The sequence below is a fragment of the Ranitomeya imitator genome, chromosome 1 (assembly GCF_032444005.1).
Source record: "Ranitomeya imitator isolate aRanImi1 chromosome 1, aRanImi1.pri, whole genome shotgun sequence".
NCBI classification, from domain to species: domain Eukaryota; kingdom Metazoa; phylum Chordata; class Amphibia; order Anura; family Dendrobatidae; genus Ranitomeya; species Ranitomeya imitator.
In genome coordinates this window covers 405,923,785-405,950,854 of record NC_091282.1, presented here as the reverse complement: position 1 = coordinate 405,950,854, position 27,070 = coordinate 405,923,785, and the positions used below count along the sequence as shown (strand labels likewise).

The 27,070-nt window shown below is 40.0% G+C and overlaps 1 protein-coding gene across 1 annotated transcript in view; it reads right to left on the bottom strand.

Annotated features, from left to right (window-relative positions):
* The window catches only part of SLC28A3 (solute carrier family 28 member 3), a 173,294-nt gene that overhangs the window by 15,056 nt on the left and 131,168 nt on the right, over positions 1 to 27,070 (bottom strand). Inside the window, exons 9-15 of the mRNA XM_069762596.1 lie at positions 26,187 to 26,267; positions 22,379 to 22,459; positions 13,479 to 13,604; positions 8,727 to 8,857; positions 8,223 to 8,391; positions 4,172 to 4,369; positions 3,141 to 3,222 (exon numbers count right to left, since the gene is read on the bottom strand). Coding sequence (XP_069618697.1) covers positions 3,141 to 3,222; positions 4,172 to 4,369; positions 8,223 to 8,391; positions 8,727 to 8,857; positions 13,479 to 13,604; positions 22,379 to 22,459; positions 26,187 to 26,267 — 868 coding nt within the window. The remainder of the gene's footprint in view (positions 1 to 3,140; positions 3,223 to 4,171; positions 4,370 to 8,222; positions 8,392 to 8,726; positions 8,858 to 13,478; positions 13,605 to 22,378; positions 22,460 to 26,186; positions 26,268 to 27,070) is intronic.

Here is a 27,070-nt window from a genome sequence, read left to right as displayed (position 1 = left end):
ACATGAAAGAATGAATGGGGCCATGTATCGTGAGATTTTGAGTGCAAACCTCCTTCCATCAGCAAGGGCACTGAAGATGAAACGTGGCTGGGTCTTTCAACATGACAATGATCCAAAGCACACCGCCAGGGCAACAAAGGCGTAGCTTCGTAAGAAGCATTTCAAGGTCCTGGAGTGGCCTAGCCAGTCTCCAGATCTCAATCCTATAGAAAACCTTTGGAGGGAGTTGAAAGTCCGTGTTGCCAAGCGAAAAGCCAAAAACATTACTGCTCTAGAGGAGATCTGCATGGAGGAATGGGCCAACATACCAACAACAGTGTGTGGCAACCTTGTGAAGACTTACAGAAAACGTTTGACCTCTGTTATTGCCAACAAAGGATATATTACAAAGTATTGAGATGAAATTTTGTTTCTGACCAAATACTTATTTTCCACCATAATATGCAAATAAAATGTTAAAAATACAGACAATGTGATTTTCTGGATTTTTTTTTCTCAGTTTGTCTCCCATAGTTGAGGTCTACCTATCATGTAAATTACAGACGCCTCTCATCTTTTTAAGTGGTGGAACTTGCACTATTGCTGACTGACTAAATACTTTTTTGTCCCACTGTATACATAAAAAATAAATTTAAGAATTGGAACCATTGTACCTTTTTTCCATTAAAACAAATACATAGAAACAATAGATATATTTAGTATTACTTTGTTTTAAAATCTGACCTATCAAAATCTAAAATTTATTAATCCAATTGGTAAATGCAGTACAGAGAAGATAATTTAAATGCAAGAATTGTGGTATTGGATTTGCTGCAACTCCACCAAAACGTTTAATAAGAAACAATCAAAACACTGAATCTTCCTGAAAATGGAATCGGCATCACCTATCTAAAAACAAAAATGTTACAGGTCTCAAAAAATGGTGATAAAAACTAAATTTTTTTTTACAATTTCCTGAATTTTTTTCACCACTTAAGCCAAGAAAATACATACAAGTTTCTTATCTGCAATTCTACTGATCTGGAAAATTATAATACCCAGTACTTTTACAGTACAATGAATCTCATAAAAGCAAAACCCCAAAACAATTACGAAATTGCGTTTTTTCCTCTCATTTTTCACTACACCTGGAATCTTTTTTCCTGTTTTACAGTATGTCATTTGGGAAAATAAATGGTGTAATTCATACTACAACTTGTCCTGCAAAAAACAACTCCTTTTATTGCTGTGTTTCCGTAAAAATAAAAAAGCTATAGTTCTGGGAAAAAGGGGAGAGAAAAACAGAAAAATAAACAAAACAGAATAGATGGAAAATTGCCCATTCTGGATTAACAGATAAGAACATTTTTGACTTTTGCAGAAAAAAAATCTATAGTTAACAGCTTTGCTGCTGTAAAGCTCAAGTATTAGTGATGTTTTCTCTCTAAACAATCACAAAAGACTTCCCAATCACAGTATTTGGAGGAATTCAGGTTCCTGGGTTTTATAGCAAGACTCCAGGGCAACATTTTGAAGTGCAACTTTCCATTTTACTATTAAACTACTGCCATAACCCATTAAAGTACACAGTTTCCCCAGGCCCCTCAAACCACCACTATGCAATTAATACTATCTTTATACCCTCCTACTATACAAGCCACTTTATATTATAGAAGTCACTTTTATTGATTACTGCATATGGCAAAAAACAATTTTATACATTTGGTGGCCAGGGGCATAATGATTGCCATCGCAGAGGGTGTGACTTTCGCTGGGCCTAGGTAGGAGGGGGCCTGTCAGTTCCAACGCCTATTTTAGTTGGACGTGCCAGAACGTGGCCTGACGTGATGGGTGAAATTATTACAGAAAGGGACCCAGGATAGGGGACATTATATCAGGAAGGGCTCAGGATGGGGGACATTATTACAGAAAGGGGCCTAGGATAGCGGACATTTTTACAGGAAGGGTCCCAGAATGAGGGACATTACAGAATTACAGAAAGGGCCCAGAATGGGGGACATTACTACAGGAAGGGCCTAAGATGAGGGACATTATTACATTAAGGGGCCTAAGAGGGAGGAGGTTATTATATGGGGTGGGCAAACACATATGTCTTTATAAAATCTAAAACGCTAAAAGGGCCTATACATCTGTGCAACATACAGTTGGGGGACAAGTCGAAATTTTGCAATACCTGACTCTAGTTCTACCACTGTTGGTGGTAATATGCTAATTAGGGGGTTAGTAATCGTGCTGTCATTGTTTTTCATAGACTAACCATCCCACTAATCCTGTTATCATTCTCCTGTAGGCATCTGTAACATGAGGTACAAGAGGGATGTCACTATAATCTCCCCCTTACAATGCACGGTAAGCTCAGTGTATGCACCCCAGCTTCATTGGTGTACTGCACATGCTCAGCCAATAAGTCGTGACATAGAACACAGCCATCCTCAAGATTTTCAGAGTTGGCAGTAAGGGCTGTATGAGTTATGCATCATCACTGGCTCCCTGGGCATGTGCTATGCTCTGAGGAAGCTGGAGTGGATGCACTCCACTTACTGCGCATAGTCAGGGAGGCAGAGATTTGCCAAGAGCAGGTGGTGACGTCACTCTTGCCGCTCACATTAGTGAGGTTGACTAGGGTGATAAAACATGATCAGTGAGATTATTAGTCTGGGGAAGACAATGACCATATGATTAGTCACCCACTAATTAACATATCTCTAGTAATAAAATTGATTTTTATAGCAATATATTTGCAGGTTGTGCTGCAGAAAAAAAAGACAGTGAAATAATGGAGTCAGACCTACCCACTGAGATACCCATTTACTTCAGTATAGCAAACTGATTACAAAGCATAATCATTTTGAATATGCTGGAAGTCCTTTCTGTCAGTGTCCATTTTGCGGGACATAAAAGCATAGTTGCCTAATGGGAAGCACTTTTCTAGTGTGAATGTGGCCTAAGGAACATGGAAGTGTCCTTAATCTACATCCTTTCGAGCTATAGTTACCCCAAGCCTTGCAAGACAATGACCATATTGTTAAATCAGTGATGGACAGCATTTTACTATGCCCAAATTGTTGTCATATTATGTATCATTTCAACTAATGGGATTAGACTTTAACTCTACAGAATATAAATATATATATACATACATAGTCCACCAATAGTAATTCCTAAGGAGCCAAAATTTGCAAATCCACACAAAGCATAAGTTGCAATAACTTCAGATCGAGCCTAAAACAGAAGATATAATAATAATGAAAAATAACTTATTAAGGCATTTACAATTGCTTTTGGCATCTATTTATCGCAACGTTTTACTGACTGAAGGTCAAAGTGAGCAGAAAGTCAAAAGAGGCCATGTTCACATGAAGCATAAATGCTGTCTATGTTTTTTCCTGCATTTTATCTTCAAATTTACGGCAGGTGTTAACACCAAAAAATATGCAATCAAAATGTTCTCTGATTATTGTATTTATATATAAATTAAAAAAAGGTGCAATAATTAAAGGTGAATGATATCAGTAATATTAATAGTAATAATAACAATAATAATAGTACCAGTATATACAGTATATAGTGGTGCCAATTATAATAAATAAGCATAGATGAAGATAGTAATGCTAGACATCCAACTTTTGTAAAGTGGTGACTGGAATTACACACAAGAAAGAAAAGCTCTCAAAATATCATATAATTTGAACAATGTTACAGCATGGTCAAATACATGGTGCCGACCAAAGTAAAGGGGGACTCAAAGTGCCTGGCCACCCGGAAGCACGTTTCACACAGCATGCATCATCTACTCATCTTTTCTTTATGCATGCCCATCTGCATTGTGCCATCCCTTGGGGCCTTGGTTCTTAACCTTGAATGGATTCCTTGAACTATATTTTTATATGTAGAAAACCTATTTTGTTTACTATAAAATACATTCATTTTGATGACAGACGTGACTGATCTACCAGCTACCAGCCATCATAAAAATGATGGACCACCTCTTTTTAAAATGACTACAATGTTGTTTCTCTGCCTGTGAACAAATAGCAAACAGAGACTTAACATGGTTTGGGCACGAAGACTCTATAAAGATATTAAAAAGACATTTATTAATGTATTTTCTATGCAGATATACACAGCAAGAGGATACATTTCAGTAAATTGGGGGTAAAATGCTACTTACTGACATATATTGCTTTACTCCACCTATAAACAATGGCCCATTATCCTTCCTCTTCTTAATTAGTCCAGCAAGGTATTCATATGCCACAAACTCGTTAAAAAATGTCTTGTATCCTATAAGCTTTCCAACTATGAAGCTGTCTTCCAAGTCTACACCCATCATGAAGGAGAATGGCATGAAGACATAAGAACATATTATCTGCACACAAAAAAATACATGATTTTTCAAAACATGCCAATGTTATTTATCAAAGGGTCATTCTTCCTATCTTAGCTGTTCTGTTATGCACGTTACCCAGCCCACTTGGCTGTTCCTGGAACCCTGGCCACTGGTGGCTGGCAAAAAAGCACATTTGGATTAAAGAAGCGCATAAAAGACCAGTTCTTAATGGCAAGCAGTGAAGTTAGGACCACGTATATAACGTATAAAAACTCACTGTTAGATGAGGATAAAAATAATTGGATACGAGCCAAAAAAAATTTTGAAGAGTGGGCGGAAAAAAGGGAACAATTATATAAAAGTAACTTGGAAATAGAGTTGAATAGATATGGGGATAAAGCAGGGAAAATATTGGCTAATCTAGCTAGGGGAAGATATGCTTATGCATCTATAATGGCAATTAGAGACTCAAGAGGGCAACGCCTGATGGACCCCAAAGATATAAATAAGGAATTGGGCAAATTTTACACTAAGTTGTACAAAGAGGAGGGACGACAGGACGTAGCAGGGGATGTATGGCTTGACAAAATTAAAATTCCCGGATTGACAGATGAGGAACTACAAGAATTGAATGGATGCATTACGGAAGAAGAAATTAGTATGGCAATAAAGGGGATGGGAGCCAATAAGGCACCTGGACCCGATGGATTTAATGGTTCTTTCTATAAAGCAATGAGTGAGCAAATAACTCCCACACTTAAAGATTTATATAATCGTATTTTACAAGGAGAAACTATGTCAGAAGTCATGAATACGGCTTACATAAAACTTCTCCCAAAGGGAGGGAAAGACTTAGAGGACCCCTCGGGTTATAGACCGATATCACTGATAAATCAAGATGTCAAACTCCTCTCAAAAATTATGGCAGATAGGTTGGCTAAAATACTGCCAAGATTAATATCGAAACATCAAACAGGCTTTGTAAAGGGAAGGTCAGCCGTTGCTAATATAAGAAAAGCCATGTTGTTGTTAGACATGGTTAGGAACAAACAATTGGAAAAGGGGGAGGATCCAGCAATGGTCACATTAGATGCAGAAAAAGCATTCGATAATGTGAGGTGGCCATGGCTGGGTCAAGTACTAGACAAAATAAACCTAGTAGGCCCATTTAGGCAATTTCTGGAGGTATTGTACCATAACCCCAAGGCAAAGGTATATACAACGGGGTTTCTTTCCGATGCCTTTGAGCTGAAGAAGGGAACAAGGCAGGGATGCCCTTTATCTCCTTTGTTGTTTAATCTAGCAATCAAACCCTTGTCAAGGTACCTAACTGATCATAGCTCTTACAAGGGGATAAAGGTGGGAAAGGAGGTGGTCAAAACTGCTTTGTTTACAGATTACATAATTTTGTTCATGAGAAATCCAGAAGAAGATCTCCCTAGGTTACTATTAGAGATTGAAAAATTTGGGGAATTCTCGGGCTTTCGATTAAACAAGACTAAATGTGAAATTCTGTTCATGAGAAATAATGTGAAACGTGGTCAGGGAAATAATATAATGGGCATCCCGAAAGCGACAGCATCTGTAAAATATTTGGGAATACATTTGGGAAGTTCGCCGAAACAAATATATGACCTAAATTATAAGCCTATTATTGACAAAATAGAGAAAGAATTGGAAAGATGGGGAAATCTACCCCTCTCACTACTAGGCCGCTGTCATCTAATTAAGATGACAAGCTTTGCGAGATTATTATATCCAATGCAGACTATTCCAATGCTAATCCGACACGTCGATGTTCTCAAATTGAATAGGGCTTTCTCTAAATTTATTTGGAGGGGGAGAAAAGCGAGACTTGTTATGAGAACACTAATGCGTCCAAAAGAGGGAGGAGGAGTAGGGTTGCCGAATATTAGAGGGTATAATCTCTCGTGCTTAATGAGGAATGTAGTTGATTGGATTAAAAAGACAGGACGCTATACAGATTATACACTAGAAACGGAATTTTGTGGCTCATGGGATTTGACAGCATTGCTTCACACGCCACTGTCATACTTACCACCAAATATTAAACACTCGGTTATTTGTAAAGACACTATTGCTACATGGAAAGCAGTAAGGAAAAAACTGAAAATGTCATGGAGAGTGTCAAAGCACCTGAATCCTTGGTCATTTCCAGCCTTTAAATTGGGAAGGGAAAATAAATTATTCATAGAATGGTCTAGAAAAGGAGTACAGACACTAGAAGATTTACTACATTTACAGGAAGGTCGGTGGCTGACGGGATCTGAGGTATTAGACAAATATGAGCTACCGGGATTCCATTTGATGCTATATAGTCAACTGAAGCATTATGTACTAGATCTCTTACAAGATGTAAGGAAGGAGGTTGACTCAGATGTGTGGGGAGACTTAGTCACTAAAGACATTAAGGAAATATCGATCTCCTCGATATATGGGTCGTTGAGAGATGTATTACGACCATCAGGGTCAGACAAAGTGTTTTGCAAATGGGAAAAATTCATGCAAGATGAAGAACTTGAGCATAAAATACTACATGGATGGAAATTGGTAAGGGAACATATCATAAATGAGCAATGGAGGGATAGCCAATTTAGAATAATGCATAAAATAATATGTGGCTTTAATATACCGCCAACTCCACAGAACCCTGATAGGCAGATGAGTTGCCCCAAATGTAGCGCATCAAGAACAGATATGGAGCATGGCATGTGGTCGTGTCCCAAGACACAAGAGCTTTGGACCATGGTTCAAGATATGTATCTACAGATGTGTGGGATTTGGGTAGACTCTAGCCCGATGTGCTGGTTGTTTCATTATACGACAGGCAAAACAAGAGGGGGACAGTTACATGATCTGTTCCATACTATTGCTTTGGTGACAAAACGTTTAATTTTGCAATATTGGTTGGCTAGTTTACTCCCAGGGATAAAAGAGATTAAAGCAGGACTAATGGCTGTCCTATATTTAGAAAAAAGAGAAGCAGAAAGGGATAAAGATAAGATGACGAAAAGATTTTTCAAAAAATGGAGAGTGTTCATAGAATCCCTATTGTCGACAGGGGAAATTCAAGAGATAATGAGGCCCTTTGTTAATTCAGATTGGTATTTGTTAGAAGATTTAAGTGGTAGTTTGGATAAATTAAAATTTGTCACATGATAAAGGCATCAGTTGGTGTATGTTCTAGATTTGATTGTCGGACTCCAATCATTGAAGTGGGTTAGATGTGGACATTAGGGGACATGTTAATATTATTTGTGTTATAAAGATTAACGAGTGTTTTATTTCTGTGTAATAATTTAAAGTAACACTTGCAATATGTATTGTACTTATTTGTTTAAAAAAAAAAAAACAACCAATAAAAATGATGTTTAAAAAAAAAAAAAAAAGCACATTTCTGCGTATATCAGCTATGACGTAAGAAATTACCTTTTAATATACGGTAGTTTAATATAATTCAATTGAGCTCACACTGCACATTCTCAAAATAAGACCAAGTTCACACTACCGTGTTTTACGTTCGAGTGCTGTCAGTGAAAAAGCGGACTGCAGACGAGCCAATGTTATTCAATGGGGCATTGTGGACAAGCAATTTTTTTTCACAGGCAGCCAGCTTGCTGAATCTGATTTTTGCGGATACATTGCAATTATTAAAAATAGGAAAGTATTTAGTCTTGTTAAGTTTGAATAACTGTTGCAGTGTAAAAAAGGACCGCATACAGATGACACATGAGAAAAAATCGTCCAAGTTTTCTGGATGAAAGTTTAACGATTGTTTTATATGTTTGTGTGAACTGACCCTAGGTCAGATGAAAGTCTGAGCTAGAATCAGTCTTTTAAGTCTGACAAAAATACATATCTTCATGTTTACCTCAAAGCTTAACTGTGGATAATCAAACATATTTCCCAGCCATGAGAGGACGGAATTGAAGAATGCCAGCAGCGAGAGAAAAGCCATCAGGTTTACTGCTATGTTTGCCACTAGAGGAATTGACGCAGAAGCTCCTTGACTTGCAGCTTCCAGAATATTTCTCGCATCCCTGATTCAAAGCAAGAAAAATAATGCAGAATAAATATGCCAGATGATAATTCTAAATACTGGTGTGACATGAGCAGCACAAATAATATTCAATATAATTGTATTTATTTGCTTGACCACGTTAAATTAGCAATATCTTATCAGATATATACTGTAGCTTTCATCAGACGCTATGTGTGAATATTATCCTTACAGTGCAAATTATTGTATAATGTGTATTACATTCTACACAGCTATTACATAATAAAAAAAATAATAATAAGTCTGTGCTTATTAATTGTATAAGCCGTCCACATTTATTACCTACTTATAATATATGACCTATATACCTCTTACCCTTTCTCCAGCTTAAGCCCATTCTGCATATTTATTTTTATTGGTTCAGTTTCTGGCCAAAATAACTTGGATATAGCGAGCGCCGCTGGGGCAGACATCACAGAAGCAGTCAGGAGATGAGAAGAAGATACCTACAAGCGAGGATTTCAGATTGATTATATCTGATCATTTTGTACAGATTAATCCTATATTGAACCCAATGGGCCCAGTCATTTTGTGATTTTTTTTTATAGTCGCCTTTCTTTTTTTTGTCTTCTGGTATTCCTTGTCGTTGTTTTGTATAAGATTCAACAAAATGTCACACGTGGTTCATGAAATGTGCACAAAAGTAAAAAAGCTTTTTGATTTTGTTTTTAAAGGGAACCTGTCACCCCGTTTTTTCAGATTGAGATAAAAATACTGTTAAATAGGGCCTGCGCTGTGCGTTACAATAGTGTATGTAGTGTACCCTGATTCCCCACCTATGCTGCCGAAATACCTTACCAAAGTTGCCGTTTTTGCCTGTCAATCAGGCTGGTCAGGTCGGGTGGGCGTGGTCAAATCAGGCTGGTCAGGTCGGGTGGGCGTGGTCACAGCACTGTTTCTTCCCCAGCTTTACGTTGGTGGCGTAGTGGTGTGCGCATGTCCCAGTGCCGAATCCACTTGCGCACACGTTAAGAAACAGCGCGCGATCTGCGCTATTACTGTCTTCGGTGGGGGCGGCCATCTTCCTGGGGCCGCGCATGCGCAGATGGAGTGCTCTGCTGCACGGGGCTTCAGGAAAATGGCCGCGGGATGCCGCGCGTGCACAGAAGAGATCGCGGCGGCCATTTTCCTGAAGCCGAGTATGCAAACTCGGCTTCAGGAAAATGGCCGCCGCCACCGAAGACAGTAATAGCGCAGATCGCGCGCTGTTTCTTAACGTGTGCGCAAGTGGATTCGGCACTGGGACATGCGCACACCACTACGCCACCAACGTAAAGCTGGGGAAGAAACAGCGCTGTGACCACGCCCACCCGACCTGACCAGCCTGATTTGACCACGCCCACCCGACCTGACCAGCCTGATTGACAGGCGAAAACGGCGACTTTGGTAATGTATTTCGCAGCATAGGTGGGGAATCAGGGTACACTACATACACTATTGTAACACACAGCGCAGGCCCTATTTAACAGTATTTTTATCTCAATGTGAAAAAACGGGGTGACGGGTTCCCTTTAACATTTTCTGTGACTTTTTTAGCTTAAAAAAAGAATGTTCCGCTAAAATGTCTCAAAAATTACATCAAAAGTTCCAGGTGTACCCAAAATCATTCAAGAGACTGGGGTACATTTGTGACATTTCAAAAATTCCCAAAGGATGAATCAGGCAAACTATAAACTCAGCCCAAAGTAGAGAAAAAAAACACAGATGAACACATCAGTTAGGCTATGTTCATACGTCCAGTAGTGATCAGAGAGAACAAATCCAGCAGCAATTTGTTGGCAAAAAAAGTTATGCGAACACAATAATTCACTGCCAAATAATCAATTCAATGTCTCCAAAAACTGATTAACAAAATTATCTTACAAACTTATCCAATTGGAGTAATGAGAATAAAATTTAACTTTTAATGTTGCACTCTAAAATTAATACTATTAATTGTTTTAACAAATTTGTCTACTTAAAAATAAAACCACCACAAATATACTACAAAAGAATTGCAGTTAATGATATACTATCCAGGATATTATCAACATCCTAAACTGCAATCTTGATACAAAGGGTATTATTCAATATCCGGGGAGTTTTGTTATTTGCTATTTTAATACTGTGTACTCTACAGTATTCTTGTGTAATGCATTAATAACAAAGTGCTCTTGCGCCATTCAGTTTCCAATGCTCTAGTTGATTAATTCTGTGTCAAATGGATAACAAGTAGAAGATTTCTTCCTCCAAGATGGTGCCGCCTGCGCAATAGCAGCTATCGGATCTCCATACACACCAATAGCTGCTACTGCGCAGGTGCGGTGGGCGCCATTTTAAAATTGACTTTTTTTCCTCGCTCAATTAAATAAGCAAAAGGGATTAAGTGCACAGTACACATGCGATTATGCTGCAGCGCAGGTGGCACGGCTGGCACCTGCCTGCAGAGGTGTTTTTTTTTTATTATTCAGTTTGTGCTGGTATTCATTACGCAAACTAGGGGGCAGGTCAGTAAGGGATCAGTAATAATAAAAGTGGATAGGATCAGGCTCAACCACTGTTGGGTGCTCAGGGGTAAAACAGTAAGACAATACAAAAGATTTAACCCCTTACACTCCAAAAACATGAAGACAGAACTGTTGCTTTCAAAGTTTTTTAATATATCTTGTGCAAAAGAGAATGGCTTCCAACGTTTCGGCTCAGGCACGAGCCTTTATCAGGAAGACAATCTTACGGTAGTTTTATCGTATGTAGGTCCTGGGCTCTCAGATTGCCCTATGGAAGTCTGTCAAAAGTGGTCTTGATTGGCCAACAGAATGGAATTAAATGAAACTGTCCACACCCATAGTGGACTATCCTTTGTTATCAATTGCTGGGAAAACAGATGTATTGAGGTACACTTAGGGTACCGTCACACAGTGGCACTTTGATCGCTAGGACGGCACGATCCGTGACGTTCCAGCGATATCGTTACGATCTCGCTGTGTCTGACACGCTACTGCGATCAGGGACCCCGCTGAGAATCGTACGTCGTAGCAGATCGTCTGAAACTTTATTTCGTCGCTGGATCTCCCGCCGACATCGCTGAATCGGCGTGTGTGACGCCGATTCAGCGATGTCTTCACTGGTAACCAGGGTAAACATCGGGTTACTAAGCGCAGGGCCGCGCTTAGTAACCCGATGTTTACCCTGGTTACCAGCGTAAACGTAAAAAAACAAACATTACATACTTACCTTCAGCTGTCTGTCCTCGGCGCTCTGCTTCTCTGCACTCCTCCTGCATCCTGTGTCAGCACCGGCCAGCCGGGAAGCACAGCGGTGACGTCACCGCTCTGCTTTCCGGCTGACCGGCGCTGACAGTGCAGTGGAAAGCAGAGCGCCAGAGGATAGACAGCTGAAGGTAAGTATGTAGTGTTTGTTTTTTTTACGTTTACGCTGGTAACCAAGGTAAACATCGGGTTACTAAGCGCGGCCCTGCGCTTAGTAACCCGATGTTTACCCTGGTTACCAGGGGACTTCAGGATCGTTGGTCGCTGGAGAGCTGTCTGTGTGACAGCTCTCCAGCGACCACACAGTGACGCTGCAACGATCGACATCGTTGTCGTATCGCTGCAGCGTCGTTTCAGTGTGACGGTACCCTTAGCCTTTCAAAAGTAATGGAATGCACATAAGGTATTGTAAGAGGTTGTTAGACCACAATGAGCCTTATTCACTGTTCATAGGGAAGGCTGCAGCTGGCATGTGGCTCCCACCCTGTGTCCTTGTTAGTGACTGCTTCAGTGTGGAGGCTCATTGTGGTCTAACTACCTCTTACAATACCTTATGTACATTCCATTACTTTTGAAAGACAGACTTCCATAGGGCAATTTGGGAGCCCAGGACCTACATACGATAAAGCTACCATAAGATTGTCTTCCTGACGAAGGCTCGTGCCTGAGCTTAAATGTTTGAAACTATTCTCTTTTGCACAAGATATATAAAAAAAACTTTGAAAGCAACAGTTCTGTCTTCACGTTTTTTAAATGTGCCGAAGTAAGGGATCAGTGACCTGTCAGTGACCTGTATTATGAATATCTAATCAGAGCACCACATACACCATCCCGGCCTTAGGGCACGAGAATCTCATTAACACAAAACTGAAAATAAAGATTAAGATACAACCACAAGATGCATTTCATCAACCAATGTATCATTTTATTCAGTATAACGGTGCCGACCTGACACTTTGTGTAGGTTTCTATGCACAATTCTGCTGACAGGCTCCCTTTAAGGTGTTGTTTATATGTTTGGTTTTGCCTCCCAAGGATCTAATGGGGTTCAGATACATTTGTCTAACCGTTCGGCGAAGGGCAGTCCATTCTGCGAATCCGAACAGAACCTCGCTCATCTCTACTCCTAACTATGCAGCATAAGCTAGCTCTGGCAATGAATACTTGCCAGGGCCCAGAGTATATAGGAGATGGGAGTGGCTAACAGTGAACAGCTGAGAGCCTTAATGCAGGAAAAGCTTCCAAGAGCTCTCAACCGGGCAGATTAACCTCTGCACTGCTAAAATAAACCTGCACCATTTAATTTGAAGGTGAAGTGCTTCTAATCAGTGCAGGAGTAGGAGAAATCAGATGCTGTGGTATTCTTGCTCATCTTAGTAAGCCCATGACAAATGGATGGCTAATTAATCGATACGTTTTTTACGGATTTCATTGTTAAACAACGGTCCCAGCAGAGATCAGTTATTTAAAAATGGACTCATAAGTAGTGCCTGCACAATTCTTTGCCCATGAATTGCTGAAGGATCCATTCTAACTGATCACTACTAGACATGTGAACATAGCGTTAGTGACTTTAAAAAAAATGCTCAAATAAAAGGATGGCAGAAATACAATAATAAATTGGGAACTATGTTATAGCCATACATTTAAGATAGCATTGTTGTGTCTATTGGTAATAAGAAGGTTGCTCTACTCAATACAAGTACCCTCCAGGTAATACTGTTCTAATAACCAGTATGTGTCAAAGAAATGTATTCTGCACATTATATAAGCAGATAAGAAAGTAATTGTGAATAAAATGGCAACTGCCTTTACTTACTCCAAATGAAATGTATGCTCCAAGGACACTTCCTGCAATGGTAGCAAAACCAGCTGTCATAACTGCATGTATCTCAGACTTTGTCAAGTGTTCTAGGTATGGCCGTATCAGAAGGGGAGATTCTGTCTTCAAATAAAACACAAACTATTTAGAATGCATTTAACATGTACCTCAATTTATGTGTGTATGTCGGCAGCGATACTGTGAAGTCATTCAACAGTGAATATATGTTTATTCAGGCACAAAGATAACACAGCTTACAACTGGTATTTCCTTTAGCTTAGGATCTTAGCATCTTGTCTGTCAGCTTGCAAAGTGAAAGTAAAATCTGCTCCAACTACACACACAGTGAGCAGGAACGTCCTGTTTTTTTTCACAGTGCTTTACTGCCAATATAACACTACTGCTGGAGACAGAAACTCATACACTATTAAACAGTAGTAAATAGTAGTTGATACAATATTCACAATAATAATCATTATTTAAACACTCCCACTCAACAACTACTTATCCTGTTAGTTCCATATAGGTTCTAAATGCTTCAAATGTGGCTCTTGGAAGTGGCTTTGTCTTCAGACACATGCTCTGTTTCTGTAGATGACAAGGCTACAGACACCTGTTTTCTGCTAGACCATGAAATTGATCTTTCTTCAAGCTTGAATAAATATCCGCTTGTCGATTTACAGTCACTTAAGTCATCAGCCCTGTCTGGATCTACGTAGCCTGTATGATTTAGGTCTCTTGTTGAAGATATCCTTAAATGTATGTGTTGAGTCTCCTTCAAGTATCAAAGAACTCTCTTAATGGTGTTTCAGTCTTTTGGGTGCATTTTTTCACATATCTGCAGATAATTCCAATTGTTGTTGCGATATCTGGTAGATTCATAGTTGAAATGTGTAAAAGTGCCCCACTGCCTGTCAGTACTTCTCATTGTTAGGTAACAGATGATCACCTTCCAACTTTTAGTAGGATGGTTCCTTTGGGATTGACATATAGAGATGAGCGAACCCGAACTTAAAAGTTTGTCGTTCGTACTGGACAGTTAGTTAGTGTCCGGTGCTAAACTCCAAACAAGGACTTCTCCCGAAAGTCCGTTGCAATGTTTGGAGTTCCAGGGGAAGTCCAAAGTCCATTGCAGAAAGAGAGAGAGAGATTTTTTTCAGATGTAAAGTTCAGGTCTCTATTGTTTTCATAAGGTTCTGGTTCAAGTTCGGGTAATGTTCTGGTACCCGAACCAAACTTTGGACTAAAGTTCGAATTGGGTACCAAAATCCTATCTTCCACAGGTCTGCTCATTTCCATTGATATAACTTTGGCTTCTGACATTCTAAATTGATTCAGAATTGAGTTGATTTTTGCACTTTGGTTTAGAAGAAAGCTTCTTTTCTTTAGAAGTGGATTCCTAGATAATATGTCACATTTCCAAGGTCTTTAATATCAAAATGTTGATTCAGAATTTTAGTCATCTTTGCAATTTCTGCTTCCTCTTGATGAACCATAATCGCATCATCCACTTCTAAGAGAATATATATCCACTTTCTGTCTGTACATTTTGTGTATAAACACGGATGTGCTTGACCTCTTTTAAATCCTACCAATAAAAGACTTTGTTCATTTTGGTGTTCCATGCTGTTGCCGATTGCTTAAGACCATAGAGAGATTTTTGTAGTACTATTATGAAAAGATTTTCTCTCTGATTACACAGATTGACTGTAATACCATCAGCAAGTTTTTTTTGTGGTAACCCACTCGTCCAAATGGATGTGCAAACATTTATTAGCACCTTTTGAGTATGAACACTGAGCCAGTAATGAATTCACCTAACCGTAGCCTTGTCAATCCCATATTTGGTCATTTTTTCAATAAGGATAATGTGAGATTCTTTTTCAAATGCTTTGCTGAAGTCGAGATATACTATATCTAACGCATTTCTCTGATCCACCCAGTCAATGATTTCATCATAGAAGGAAATTAGATTAGTCTGGCATGACTTGCTTGCTAGAAACCCATGATGCCTCTAGTTAATTACTGTATTCTTATACAAGTACTTACATAAATACTATTCAATAATTTGCTAAAACATCTTTCCTGGTATAGAAGTAAGGCTCACTGGCCGGTAATTTCCTGGCTCTATCTTATTTCCTTTTCTGAAGATAGGGACAACATTTTCCCATCTCCAATCTTCTGGGACTTCTTCTATTCTCCAGGAATTTTCAAAGATTCTGGCTAGTGTTTCTGCAATTTCCTCTGCTATCTCTTTCAGTACCCTAGGATGTAATTCATCTAGACCAGGAGATTTAAATTAATTTAAATTTGCAAAGTGTTCCTTCACCATCTCTATGTTTATATATAGTGTTGATCCTTCTATCCCTTCAATAGCACATTGAAGATCAGTTGATGTTACATTTGCTTTCTTAGAGAACACAGTTGAAAAATAGGAATTTAAAAGCTCGGCCATCTCAACATAATTTTTGACCACTTCACTTTTTTCATTCAGTAAAATATAGCAGCTTTGACTTTTCTTTTACTTTTGACATACCGTCAAAATCCTTTTTTATTTCTTTTTGTCTCCCTTGCAAGCATCACTTCATTACTGGCTTTAGATATTCTAATGCTTGCCCTGCATTTCCTGCAGATAGCATTGTATTCTTCTTTAGATATGCCCCCCCTTTTCCAGTTTATATAAATTCATTTTTACTTTTTAGCAAGTGTTTAAGTTCTGTGCTTATCCATCCTGGTCTTTTTAAATGCTTCCAATTCTTCCTTCTTTTCGGGACTGTTACTGATTGTGCAGTGAATAATTCATTTAGCAAAATCTCCCATCCTTCTTGGACATTTTTGTCCTACAGAACATTCAGCCATTGTACCTTTCCTACCCTCTTTATGAGTCCATTAAAATCTGCCATTTTGAAGTCCAACCTTAAAGTCTGAGTCCTCACTGGTCTTCTTCCTCTTGTAATCCAAAATTTGAGGATAACATGATCGCTGTCTCCTTAATTCCCAGCCACCTTTACTTCCTCAACTATTTCCACTCTATTGGTAAGAATTAGGTCCAAGATGGCAGATCCTCGTATTCTTTCTTCTACCTTTTGAAAGATAAAGTTGTTAGCAAGAGAAGATAGGAATTTTCTGGACCCATTACTTTTGCCGGAAAGAGATTCCCGACAAGTATCTGGAAAGTTAAAATCTCCCATGATCACTATGATCATGATCACTTTTTTTTTTAGAACAAAGTCATCTGATGTAAAAAGAGCTCATCTATATCTTCAGTCTGTCCAGGTGGCCTATAGTAAACCCCTAGAATAGTGTCCTTTCTGTTCTTCTCTCTTTGTAGTCTTACCCAAACAATTCCTACGGAGCTATCATTCTCTGAAGCTTGAATCTCTGTGGAGATATACACTTCCCCTACATACAATGCAACACCTCTTCTCCACTTGCTAAGCCTAAAGGTACCGTCACACTTAGCGACGCTGCAGCGATACCGACAACGATCCGGATCGCTGCAGCGTCGCTGTTTGGTCGCTGGAGAGCTGTCACACAGACCGCCCTCCAGCGACCAACGATCCCGAGGTCCCCGGTAACCAGGGTAAACATCGGGTAACTAAGCGCAGGGCCGCGCTTAGTAACCCGATGTTTACACTGGTTACCATCGCAAAAAAACAAACAGTACATACTTACATTCAGCTGTCTGTCCCTTGCCGTCTGTTTGCTGCACTGACTGCTGGCCGCAAAGTGAAAGCAGAGCACAGCCACAGCGGTGAGTCACCGCTGTGTGACTCACCGCTGTGCTGTGCTTTCACTTTCACTTTGCGGCCAGCAGTCAGTGCAGGAAATAGACGGCAAGGGACAGACAGCTGAATGTAAGTATGTACTGTTTGTTTTTTTACGATGGTAACCAGGGTAAACATTGGGTTACTAAGCGCGGCCCTGCGCTTAGTTACCCGATGTTTACCCTGGTTACCAGTGAAGACATCGCTGAATCGGTGTCACACACACCGATTCAGCGATGTCTGCGGGGAGTCCAGCGACGAAATAAAGTTCTGGACTTTCTTCCCCGACCAGCGACAGCACAGCAGGGGCCTGATCGCTGCTGCCTGTCACACTGGACGATATCGCTAGCGAGGACGCTGCAACGTCACGGATCGCTAGCGATATCGTCTAGTGTGACGGTACCTTAATTCTTATAAATAGGTTTCTTACAAATAGCCTTCAAGATTTCAATTCCATTCAAGTGTATCATCCCATTAGGTTCCAGTGATGCCTATGACATCATATTTTTCTTCCTGTGTTAACATCTCCAATTCTCCTTGTTTTTCTCATGCTATGCGTTTGTATAGACACATTTTAGTTTGTTATCAGTTTCGTTTGCTCCTCTATTTTTACTCAGAGTTTGTTCCACTTCTCATTGCAGGGTTCGCAAAAGAACTCGGTACTTATTCCTGGCCGTATACTTCCCATCCCATATTGCTCTAATTTAAAACTCTACTGATGAGTGTTGCAAGACATCCACCAAATATATGTTCTCCTTTTTTTATTAGATGCAATCCATCTTTAACAAGGAGTCCATCATGCAAGAAATTCACTACATGGTCAAAAAACTCAAAACATTGCTGATGGCACAATTGATGTAGCCAGCTGTTCACCTGCAGAATGCTGTTCACTCTCCTTTTTCAATGTCCAACCACTGGCAGGATGAATGAGACAATGACCTCCAGTTTATTTACTTTTCAGCCTAGGTCTTCAAAGTCTTTGCATATAGTTTCCAGGTCCATTTTGCTGTGTCATTTGTTCCTACATGTATTGGTGGGTCTGTGTAGTTGTCTATAGCAATAAAGAGTCTTGATACTCTATCAGGCACATCTTTGATTTGGGCATCTGTAAGACAGCACACTTCTCGTGAAGTGATGTCCAATCGGCAGATAACAGATTGCTTTCAAGACTCGGGATATAGAGGATACTCGAGGTTACTCGAATCTTTCTGCTTTGTGTTGGGGAGACTTGACAATTAATGTAACCATTTCCAATTCCTTCTGAATTCATATACTGACCATTAGCGAAGATCACTTGCTATGACTTTGGTCAAGGTTAGAGAAACATCTTCTGTCATTAGTCATATGGCTAGTTGCCCCAGAGTCTATACACCATGCATGCTTTGATGTACTTGCCTTAACAGTAAATGCAGTTTCAGTACTTGAAGTGCCATATTTTTCAGTAATGGTACTTGTAACCCTTTGACAATTGTATTTCTTTTTAGCTGATTCATTATAGTTTTCTAGACTCTGCAGTCAGTCTTTAAGTGCCCTGATTTCTTGCAAAGATAGACAAAACACTCATATGTTTCCTTCAAATGACTTTTCTTTTTGGTAGATCTTGGGTTTTTAAAGCGGATTCTGCTTTGGATAAAGCACTGTTGCTTACACTTTCTGTCTTTCGCTTATATTCATCTACATGCTTCTCTGACATACTCCAATATAAGCTTATAATCTGGGTGCATCTAGTGCTGTTACACGTGTGTCATATCTTTCTAGTAGATAGCTTAGTAGTAGTGCAGCAACATGGAAATACTTTAGATCTTCCCCAATGCCTCACAGGTGCTAAACAATTTCTAGAGTTTTTCTTACATAACCCTGGTTATCCTGGCCCTTATTTAGCTTAGACTGATAAAGTTCACTCATTAAATAGAGCTTATTGCTGAGATGTATCCTTTCATGCACTTTCTGCAGCTGTTCCCACATTTCTTTTGCAGTTACACATTTACATAAATTCACAACTTGATCATCATCTATACTGATGGAGAAAGTGTGTTTTGCTTTTTGATCCTTCTCTACCCAATCTTCTGGTATTGGGTCAGGTGTTGTGAATTCTGTGGCAGAGCTCCCTCCTGTGGTCACAAGTGGTACTTCGGCTGATTCTCTCTGTGAGCTTCCGTTGGTGGAGGAAAGTGGTACTGCGGCTTCTGAGTTTCCTTCCTCAGGTGATGTGGTGAAGTCGTTAGGTGCTGCTCTATTTAACTCCACCTTGTGCTTTGATCCTGGCCTCCAGTCAATGTTCTAGTATTGGACCTGTTTCCTCCTGGATCGTTCCTGTGGCCTGCTGCTCTGCATAGCTAAGTTCCGCTTTGCTATTGTGTTTGCTGTTTTTTTCTGTCCAGCTTGTCTATTTGTTTTTTCCTGCTTGCTGGGAGCTCTGGGACGCAGAGGGTGTACCTCTGTGCCGTTAGTTCGGTACGGAGGGTCTTTTTGCCCCCTTTGCGTGGTTTTTGTAGGGTTTTGTGTTGACCGCAAAGTTACCTTTCCTATCCTCGCTCTGTTCAGAAAGTCGGGCCTCACTTTGCTAAATCTATTTCATCTCTACGTTTGTCTTTTCATCTTTGCTCACAGTCATTATGTGTGGGGGCTGCCTTTTCCTTTGGGGTATTTCTCTGAGGCAAGGTAGGCTTATTTTCTATCTTCAGGCTAGCTAGTTTCTCAGGCTGTGCCGAGTTGCATAGGGAGCGTTAGGCGCAATCCACGGCTGCCTTTAGTGTGTTGGAGAGGATTAGGGATTGCGGTCAGCAGAGTTTCCACGTCTCAGAGCTCGTTCTATGTTTTTGGGTTATTGTCAGGTCACTGTATGTGCTCTGACCTCAATGTCCATTGTGGTACTGAATTACCTTATCATGACAGTCAGGTCTAGACTCATGGGTGTATATTCATGTACTTTCTCTTTTCAGCAGCATCTCTACCTTAAATTTCCATGATTTTGTAGTTTTGGTTAGTCAGATTTGGCACTGTGAACTTCACAGAGTTGCTGCTGATGGTCATCTTCTTATTACACTGTTCTTCTCTCTCTTCTGGGTTGTTCTCTGAGTCACTAGGTCTCTGGGCCTATAGCATTGGATTAATCTCTGTACTATCCAGCTATTCAACAGTGAATATACAGTACAGACGAAAAGTTTGGACATACCATCTCATTTAAAGATTTTTTTGTTTTTCCATGGCTATGAAAATTGTACATTCACACTGAAAGCATCAAAACTATGAATTAACACTTGTGGAATTATACACTTAACAAAAAAGTGTGAAACAACTGAAATTATGTCTTATATTCTAGCTTCTTCAAAGTAGCCACCTTTTGCTTTGATGACTGCTTTGCACACTCTTGGCATTCCCTTGATGAGCTTCAAGAGGTAGTCACCGGGATTGATTTTCACTTCACAGGTGTGCCCTGTCAGGGTTAATAAGTGGGATTTCTTGCCTTATAAATGGGGTTGGGACAATCAGTTGTGTTGTGCAGAAGTCTGGTGGCTACACAGATGATAGTCCTACTGAATATACTGTTAGAATTTGTATTATGGCAAGAAAAAAGCAGCCAAGAAAAACGAGTGGCCATCATTACTTTAAGAAATGAAGGTCAGTCAGTCCAAAAAGTTGGGAAAACTTTGAAAGTGTCCCCAAGTGCAGTTGCAAAAACCATCAAGTGCTACAAAGAAACTGGCTCACATGAGGACCGCCCAAGTAAAGGAAGACCAAGAGTCACCTCTGCTTCTGAGGATAGGTTTATCCAAGTCACCAGTCTCAGAAATCCCAGGTTAAGAGCAGCTCAGATTAGAGACCAGGTCAATGCCACACAGAGTTCTAGCAGCAGACACATCTCTACAACAACTGTTGAGAGGAGACTTTGTGCAGCAGGCCTTCATGGTAAAATAGCTGCTAGGAAACCACTGCTAAGGAAAGGCAACAAGCAGAAGAGACTTGTTTGGGCTAAAGAACACAAGCAATGGACATTAGACCAGTGGAAATCTGTGCTTTGGTCTGATGAGTCCAAATTTGAGATCTTTGGTTCCAACCACCGTGTCTTTGTGCTGCGCAGAAAGGGTGAACGGATGGACTCTACATGATTGGTGCCCACCGTGAAGCATGGAGGAGGAGGTGTGATGGTGTGGTGGTGCTTTGCTGGTGACACTGTTGGGGATTTATTCAAAATTGAAGGCATACTGAACCAGCATGGCTACCACAGCATCTTGCAGCGGCATGCTATTCCATCCGATTTGCATTTAGTTGGACCATCATTTATTTTTCAACAGGACAATGACCCCAAACACACCTCCAGGCTGTGTAATCACTATTTGACCAAGAAGGAGAGTGATGGGGTGCTATGCCAGATGACCTGGCCTCCACAGTCACCAGACCTGAACCCAATTGAGATGGTTTGGGGTGAGCTGGACTGCACAGTGAAGGCAAAATGGTCAACAAGTGCTAAGCATCTCTGGGAACTCCTTCAAGATTGTTGGAAGACCATTCCCGGTGACTACCTCTTGAAGCTCATCAAGAGAATGCCAAGAGTGTGCAAAGCAGTCATCAAAGCAAAAGGTGGCTACTTTGAAGAACCTAGAATATAAGACATATTGTATTTTCAGTTGTTTCACACTTTTTTGTTAAGTATATAATTTCACATGTGTTAATTCATAGTTTTGATGCCTTCAGTGTGAATGTACAATTTTCATAGTCATGAAAATACAGAAAAATCTTTAAATGAGAAGGTGCGTCCAAACTTTTGGTCTGTACTGTATGTTTATTCAGGAACAAAGATAACACAGCTTACAACTGGTATTTCTTATAGCTTAGGATCTTAATATCTTGTCTGTTAGCTTGCAAAGTGAAGTGAAAGGAAAGTAAAATGTGCTCCAGCTACACACATACAGTGAACAGGAGCTTCCTGTTTTTTTAATGTGTTTCACTGGCAATAGAACACTACTGCTGGAAACAGAAACTAATGCACCATTAAACAGTATTAAACGATATTAAACAGTAGTTAATGCAATATATACAATAATAAGTATATATATATATATATATATATACACAGTATATACTGTGTATATTATTTGAACTATTGAAATATGAGTATGGGAGACATACCTGGCCAACAAAAATGTTCCCAGCAGCAACCAATGATTCAGTAGGAGTTGTTGCCATAGTAATTTGCATTAACCATCCAACCTATTAAAAAAGTACATAGTAAATATTAGTTTCTTTTTTCCACAGTTTAAAGGGAACCTGCCATGTCAAAAAGCACTATTAACCAGCATATATAGGGCTAATCTGGAGGTTAATAATGTTTAAAAGCCTTGTGCCTGCACCACTGCAAGCTCAGCTACTGGGAGGAAATCAGCTTATTCCTCCTGTCAGTCTTTGGCTTTCAGTCATAGGCATTAATGATGAGCGAGTGTAATGCTCGGGTGGTTTTCAAGTATTTGTAACTGCTCGGAAATTTAGTTTTCATTGCCTCAGCTGCATGATTTACAGCTGCTAGCCAGCCTGAGTACATGTGGAGATTGCCTGTTGCTAGGGAATCCCCACATGTATTTAACCCTGCTGTTCTGTTCGGTCTGGGGAGACCTATTTTGAACTTTGGTATTTTTTGGGGTGTTCAAGATGCGGTTCTGAAACTTGTGGTTGATTGACTTAAATGAGGATGGGTCGGTCGGCCACGGGTTTCAGAGCCGCATCTTGAATATTTTAAAGAATATTGAAGTTCAAAGTCGGTCATTTTTGACCAACAGAACAGCAGGGTTAAGCTGTCTATCAGCTATAAATCATGCAGCTGAGGCAATGAAAACTAAATCTCCGAGCAGTTATAAATACTCAGAGATCACCAGAGAGTGCACGGGAAAACCCGAGAAATGAGTACACTCGATCATCACTAATAGGCACAGATTCATTCACCGCTCAGTACAAAGTAAGTGGCAACTGTAACCACATCCTGTCACTGACTAACAGTCACCTCTGCACTGATGCACTGTAGAGCCAACTATCAGTCAGTGCTGAGGCAATGTACTAAGTTGGCTACACCTTATGAAGAGGAGCTTCCTGGAGGCATAAAGTTAATTTCCTCCTGGTAGCCGGGCTTTCAGTGCTGTGGCTTAATATCTGCAGGTTAATAGCATTTTGGGACATAACTAGTGATGAAAGAAGGTGTTATGAAAGCATGCTTTGTTGTTATCCGAGCGTGCTCAAAAAACATGTTTGAGTCCCAGGGGCTGCATGTCTTGTGGCTATTAGCCGCAACACATGCAGGGATTGCCTGTTTGTTAGACAAACTCTGCATTGCGGCTGTCAAACAGCCACAAGACATGCAGCCGCTGTCACTCGAGAAATATTTTTTTGAGTATGTCGAAGACACTCAGTTAGCACCCAAACATGTTCAGATAACCCTTTATCTGAGCATGTTTGCTCATCACTAGATATGACAGGTTCCTTGTAACATATACAGCTCTGGCAACAATTAAGAGACCACTGAAAAATGTTCAGTTTGTCTGATATTTCTCTTTATAGGTATAAAAATATGAGTAAAATGAGTAAAAATGTAAATTGTTCATTTATTCTATAAACTACTGACAATATGTCTCTGAATTTCCAAGCAATAAATTTTGTATTTTTTTTCTGAAAAGGAGAAATGGTCAAAAACATTTTTAAAAGCCCAGTTCTTTCAGACCTCAAATAATGCAAAGAAAACAAGTTCATAATAATTTAGAAACAACAATACTAATGTTTTAACTCAGGAAGAGTCCAGAAATCAATATTTTGTGGAATAACCATGATTTTTAATCACAGCTTTCATGCGTCTTGGCATGCTTTCCATCAATCTTTCACACTGCTTCTGGCGCAAAAATGTAAGCAGTTCTTCTTTGTTTGATGGCTTGTGACTATCCATCATCCTCTTGATTACATTCCAGAGGTTTTCAATGGGGGTCAGCCAGGTCTGGAGATTGGGCTGCACATGACAGAGTTTGATGTGGTGGTCTCTTAATTTTTGCCAGAGCTGTACATATGACAATTAACTTTTTTATTGTTATTACACCATATAAGATGTTAGCTACAACGACAAAATAATGTTTAAACAAATACTTATTTTTAAATGAACACCTTAATAACCTATGATATACCAAACAGGCATCACTGTGTTTAAGAGCTGGCATCTGTAACTACATCGGCCAAAGCACACTCTGATCACTGTTGTTTAACCATTTAAAGGGAATTTGTCAGTAGGATCAACACTCCTAAGCCGTCGATATGTGTATGTACAGTAGGTTATAGGAAACTGAATAAAATGATAACTTGATATCTGCATTCTGATGTTTTATTCCACAGAAATCCACATTTTCATTATATGTAAATGATCTATTAAGATCTCTGTGTCGGACTCTGACCTGCAGGGCATTATGTCTAAACTCGAAAGGCAATGTAAAACATCATTAGCTTGCTTAACCAAAGCTTCGGCAGCTTGGAAATAGTGCCAGGCAAGTTGTTTTTTATTTTTTCGGCGGCGAATAATAAGTCGAATCTTAAAGTGTTCAAATCTGCATGAAACCACAAATTTGAGAAAATATTACTTTATCCTCTCAACTCTAATTGGGACTATTTATTCAGCTGTAATAAAGTTACAGTTACTGTTCTACTGCATTCTTACGCCTTAAGACAACAATCACGTTATATGTATTGTGTTATGCGGATTTAGATGTAATGTGAATGGTGATGTGCATTTTATAAAATGTGTTATGGTAATGTACATCAGGGGTGTCAAACTGCATTCCTCGAGGGCTGCAAACAGGTCATGTTTTCAGGATTTCATTGTACAGCACAGGTGATAATTTAATCACCTACACAAATAATAAGTTGGTGATTAAATTATCACCTGTGCAGTACAAGGAAATCCTGAAAACATGACCTGTTTGCAGCCCTCGAGGAATGCAGTTTGACACCCCTGACGTACAGCATGTAAGTAATGTAAAATGTTAATGTATAATGTGAGTAGTGCATAGTGTAGAGTAGGCAAAGGATTAGATTAGGGATAAGAAAAGTACTGTTTGTATAGTAAGTGAGTTAGCAATGGTATAGGACATAAGATCAGGCCAATAGGTTTAGCCTATAGGATAGGACATAGTTATTGATAGAACTAGCCCAGTGGGTCAAAACTAATGTTAATGAAAGGTGGTCACTTCTTGATGGTGAAAGAGATAGAGAAGAGCAATGACAAGTCCAAATTCAAGTCCAGTGCGCTGCTAGGGTCAGCATGTGTTTACCATTCGAGGCAGTGGGATGCCATGCTATAATCCCGAGGGTACTCTCCTGTCATGTCTGGAGCCCAAGGACTAACATAGGGGCTGCCGGGCACATCGTATCCTTTGGCATACAAGGGAACATTGACAGGGACCCACCAAGATGGAAGGTAATGGATCCCGGGTGCATTGCCAAATTTGAAGGGAGGTCCCATGGGGCTAACAGAGCCAGTGTGAGAAGAGATGCTCAAGGACGAACGAATGATAGGACTGAAGATGTGTTGTGCTGAGAAAGTAAGGAATATTAAGTGCTGTGCCCTATCCCATGTGTTACCACTTGATGAACCAGAACGAACTATTAAACATTTGCTTGTTGCAATGAACTTGGTGTTCCCTGAATTGTGTACGGCGGCTTCTGAGTGTGGAGGCCTGGAGACATCCTAGGCCTGCGGCCTACAAGTGACTGTGGTGTTCCCCACACACGACAGCACACTGAGACTGGGACACCGTTTGTCTTTAAAGTGCCAGAACGTAACCAGAAATCAGCTCAGTCATGACTACCTCTCTTGCACGCTTTACACAGCTATACTGTATATTTACATTATATCTATAACATGTAAATGGAAACATTGGTAAGAAGAGAAAAAGCAAAAAAAAAGAATATTTACCTTTTTAATTAACCACTGCATGAAACCGAGGTAATAAAGCATTGACATGACAGTGCTGAAGAATATCACAATTGGTAGGACCTGCGTGATACAAGAGAAAAGTTTCACTTGACAATTTCACCTAGAATCTCTGACGTAGCACTTCTATGAATGTACCACTCCCTTGCCTTGAACCTGAGACTAAAGGTACCGTCACATTAAGCGACGCTGTAGCGATATAGACAACGATGCCGATCGCTGCAGCGTCTCTGTTTAGGTTGCTAGGAGACGTCAAACACCGGCAACAGCAGAACGATGCAGGAGCGATCCAGTGACGTACTTATCGTTCTCGCTGGTTGTTCGCTCCATGGAAAAACATTGCAGGCATCGTTGCTTTTGCTGTCAAACAGGACGAATCACGCCGACCTGACGACCAAATAAGGTTCCGGACTTTCAGCGACGAACAGCGATGTCACAGCGGGATCCTGATCGCTGCTGCGTGTCAAACACAACGAGATTGCTATCCAGGACGCTGCAACGTCACGGATCATTGTCGTTCTCATTGTTAAGTTGCTTAATGTGACGGTACCTTAAGGCCACATTCACACGTTCAGTATTTGGTCAGTATTTTACCTCAGTATTTGTAAGCCAAATCCAGGAGTAGGTGATAAATACAGAAGTGGTGACATGTTTCTCTTATACTTTTCCTCTGAGTGTTCCTCTCCTTGTTTTGGCTTATAAGTACTGATGTAAAATACTGACCAAATACTGAACGTATGCACATGGCCTTAGGGTTAGTAAAATCCTTGACAGATGCTAAATGGGTTTAGATGCCCGAATAGACTCAGTAATCCTATATTTTAGAGCATTGGTGGTAGTGTCAGCTTCTTGTGTTCTAAAATTTC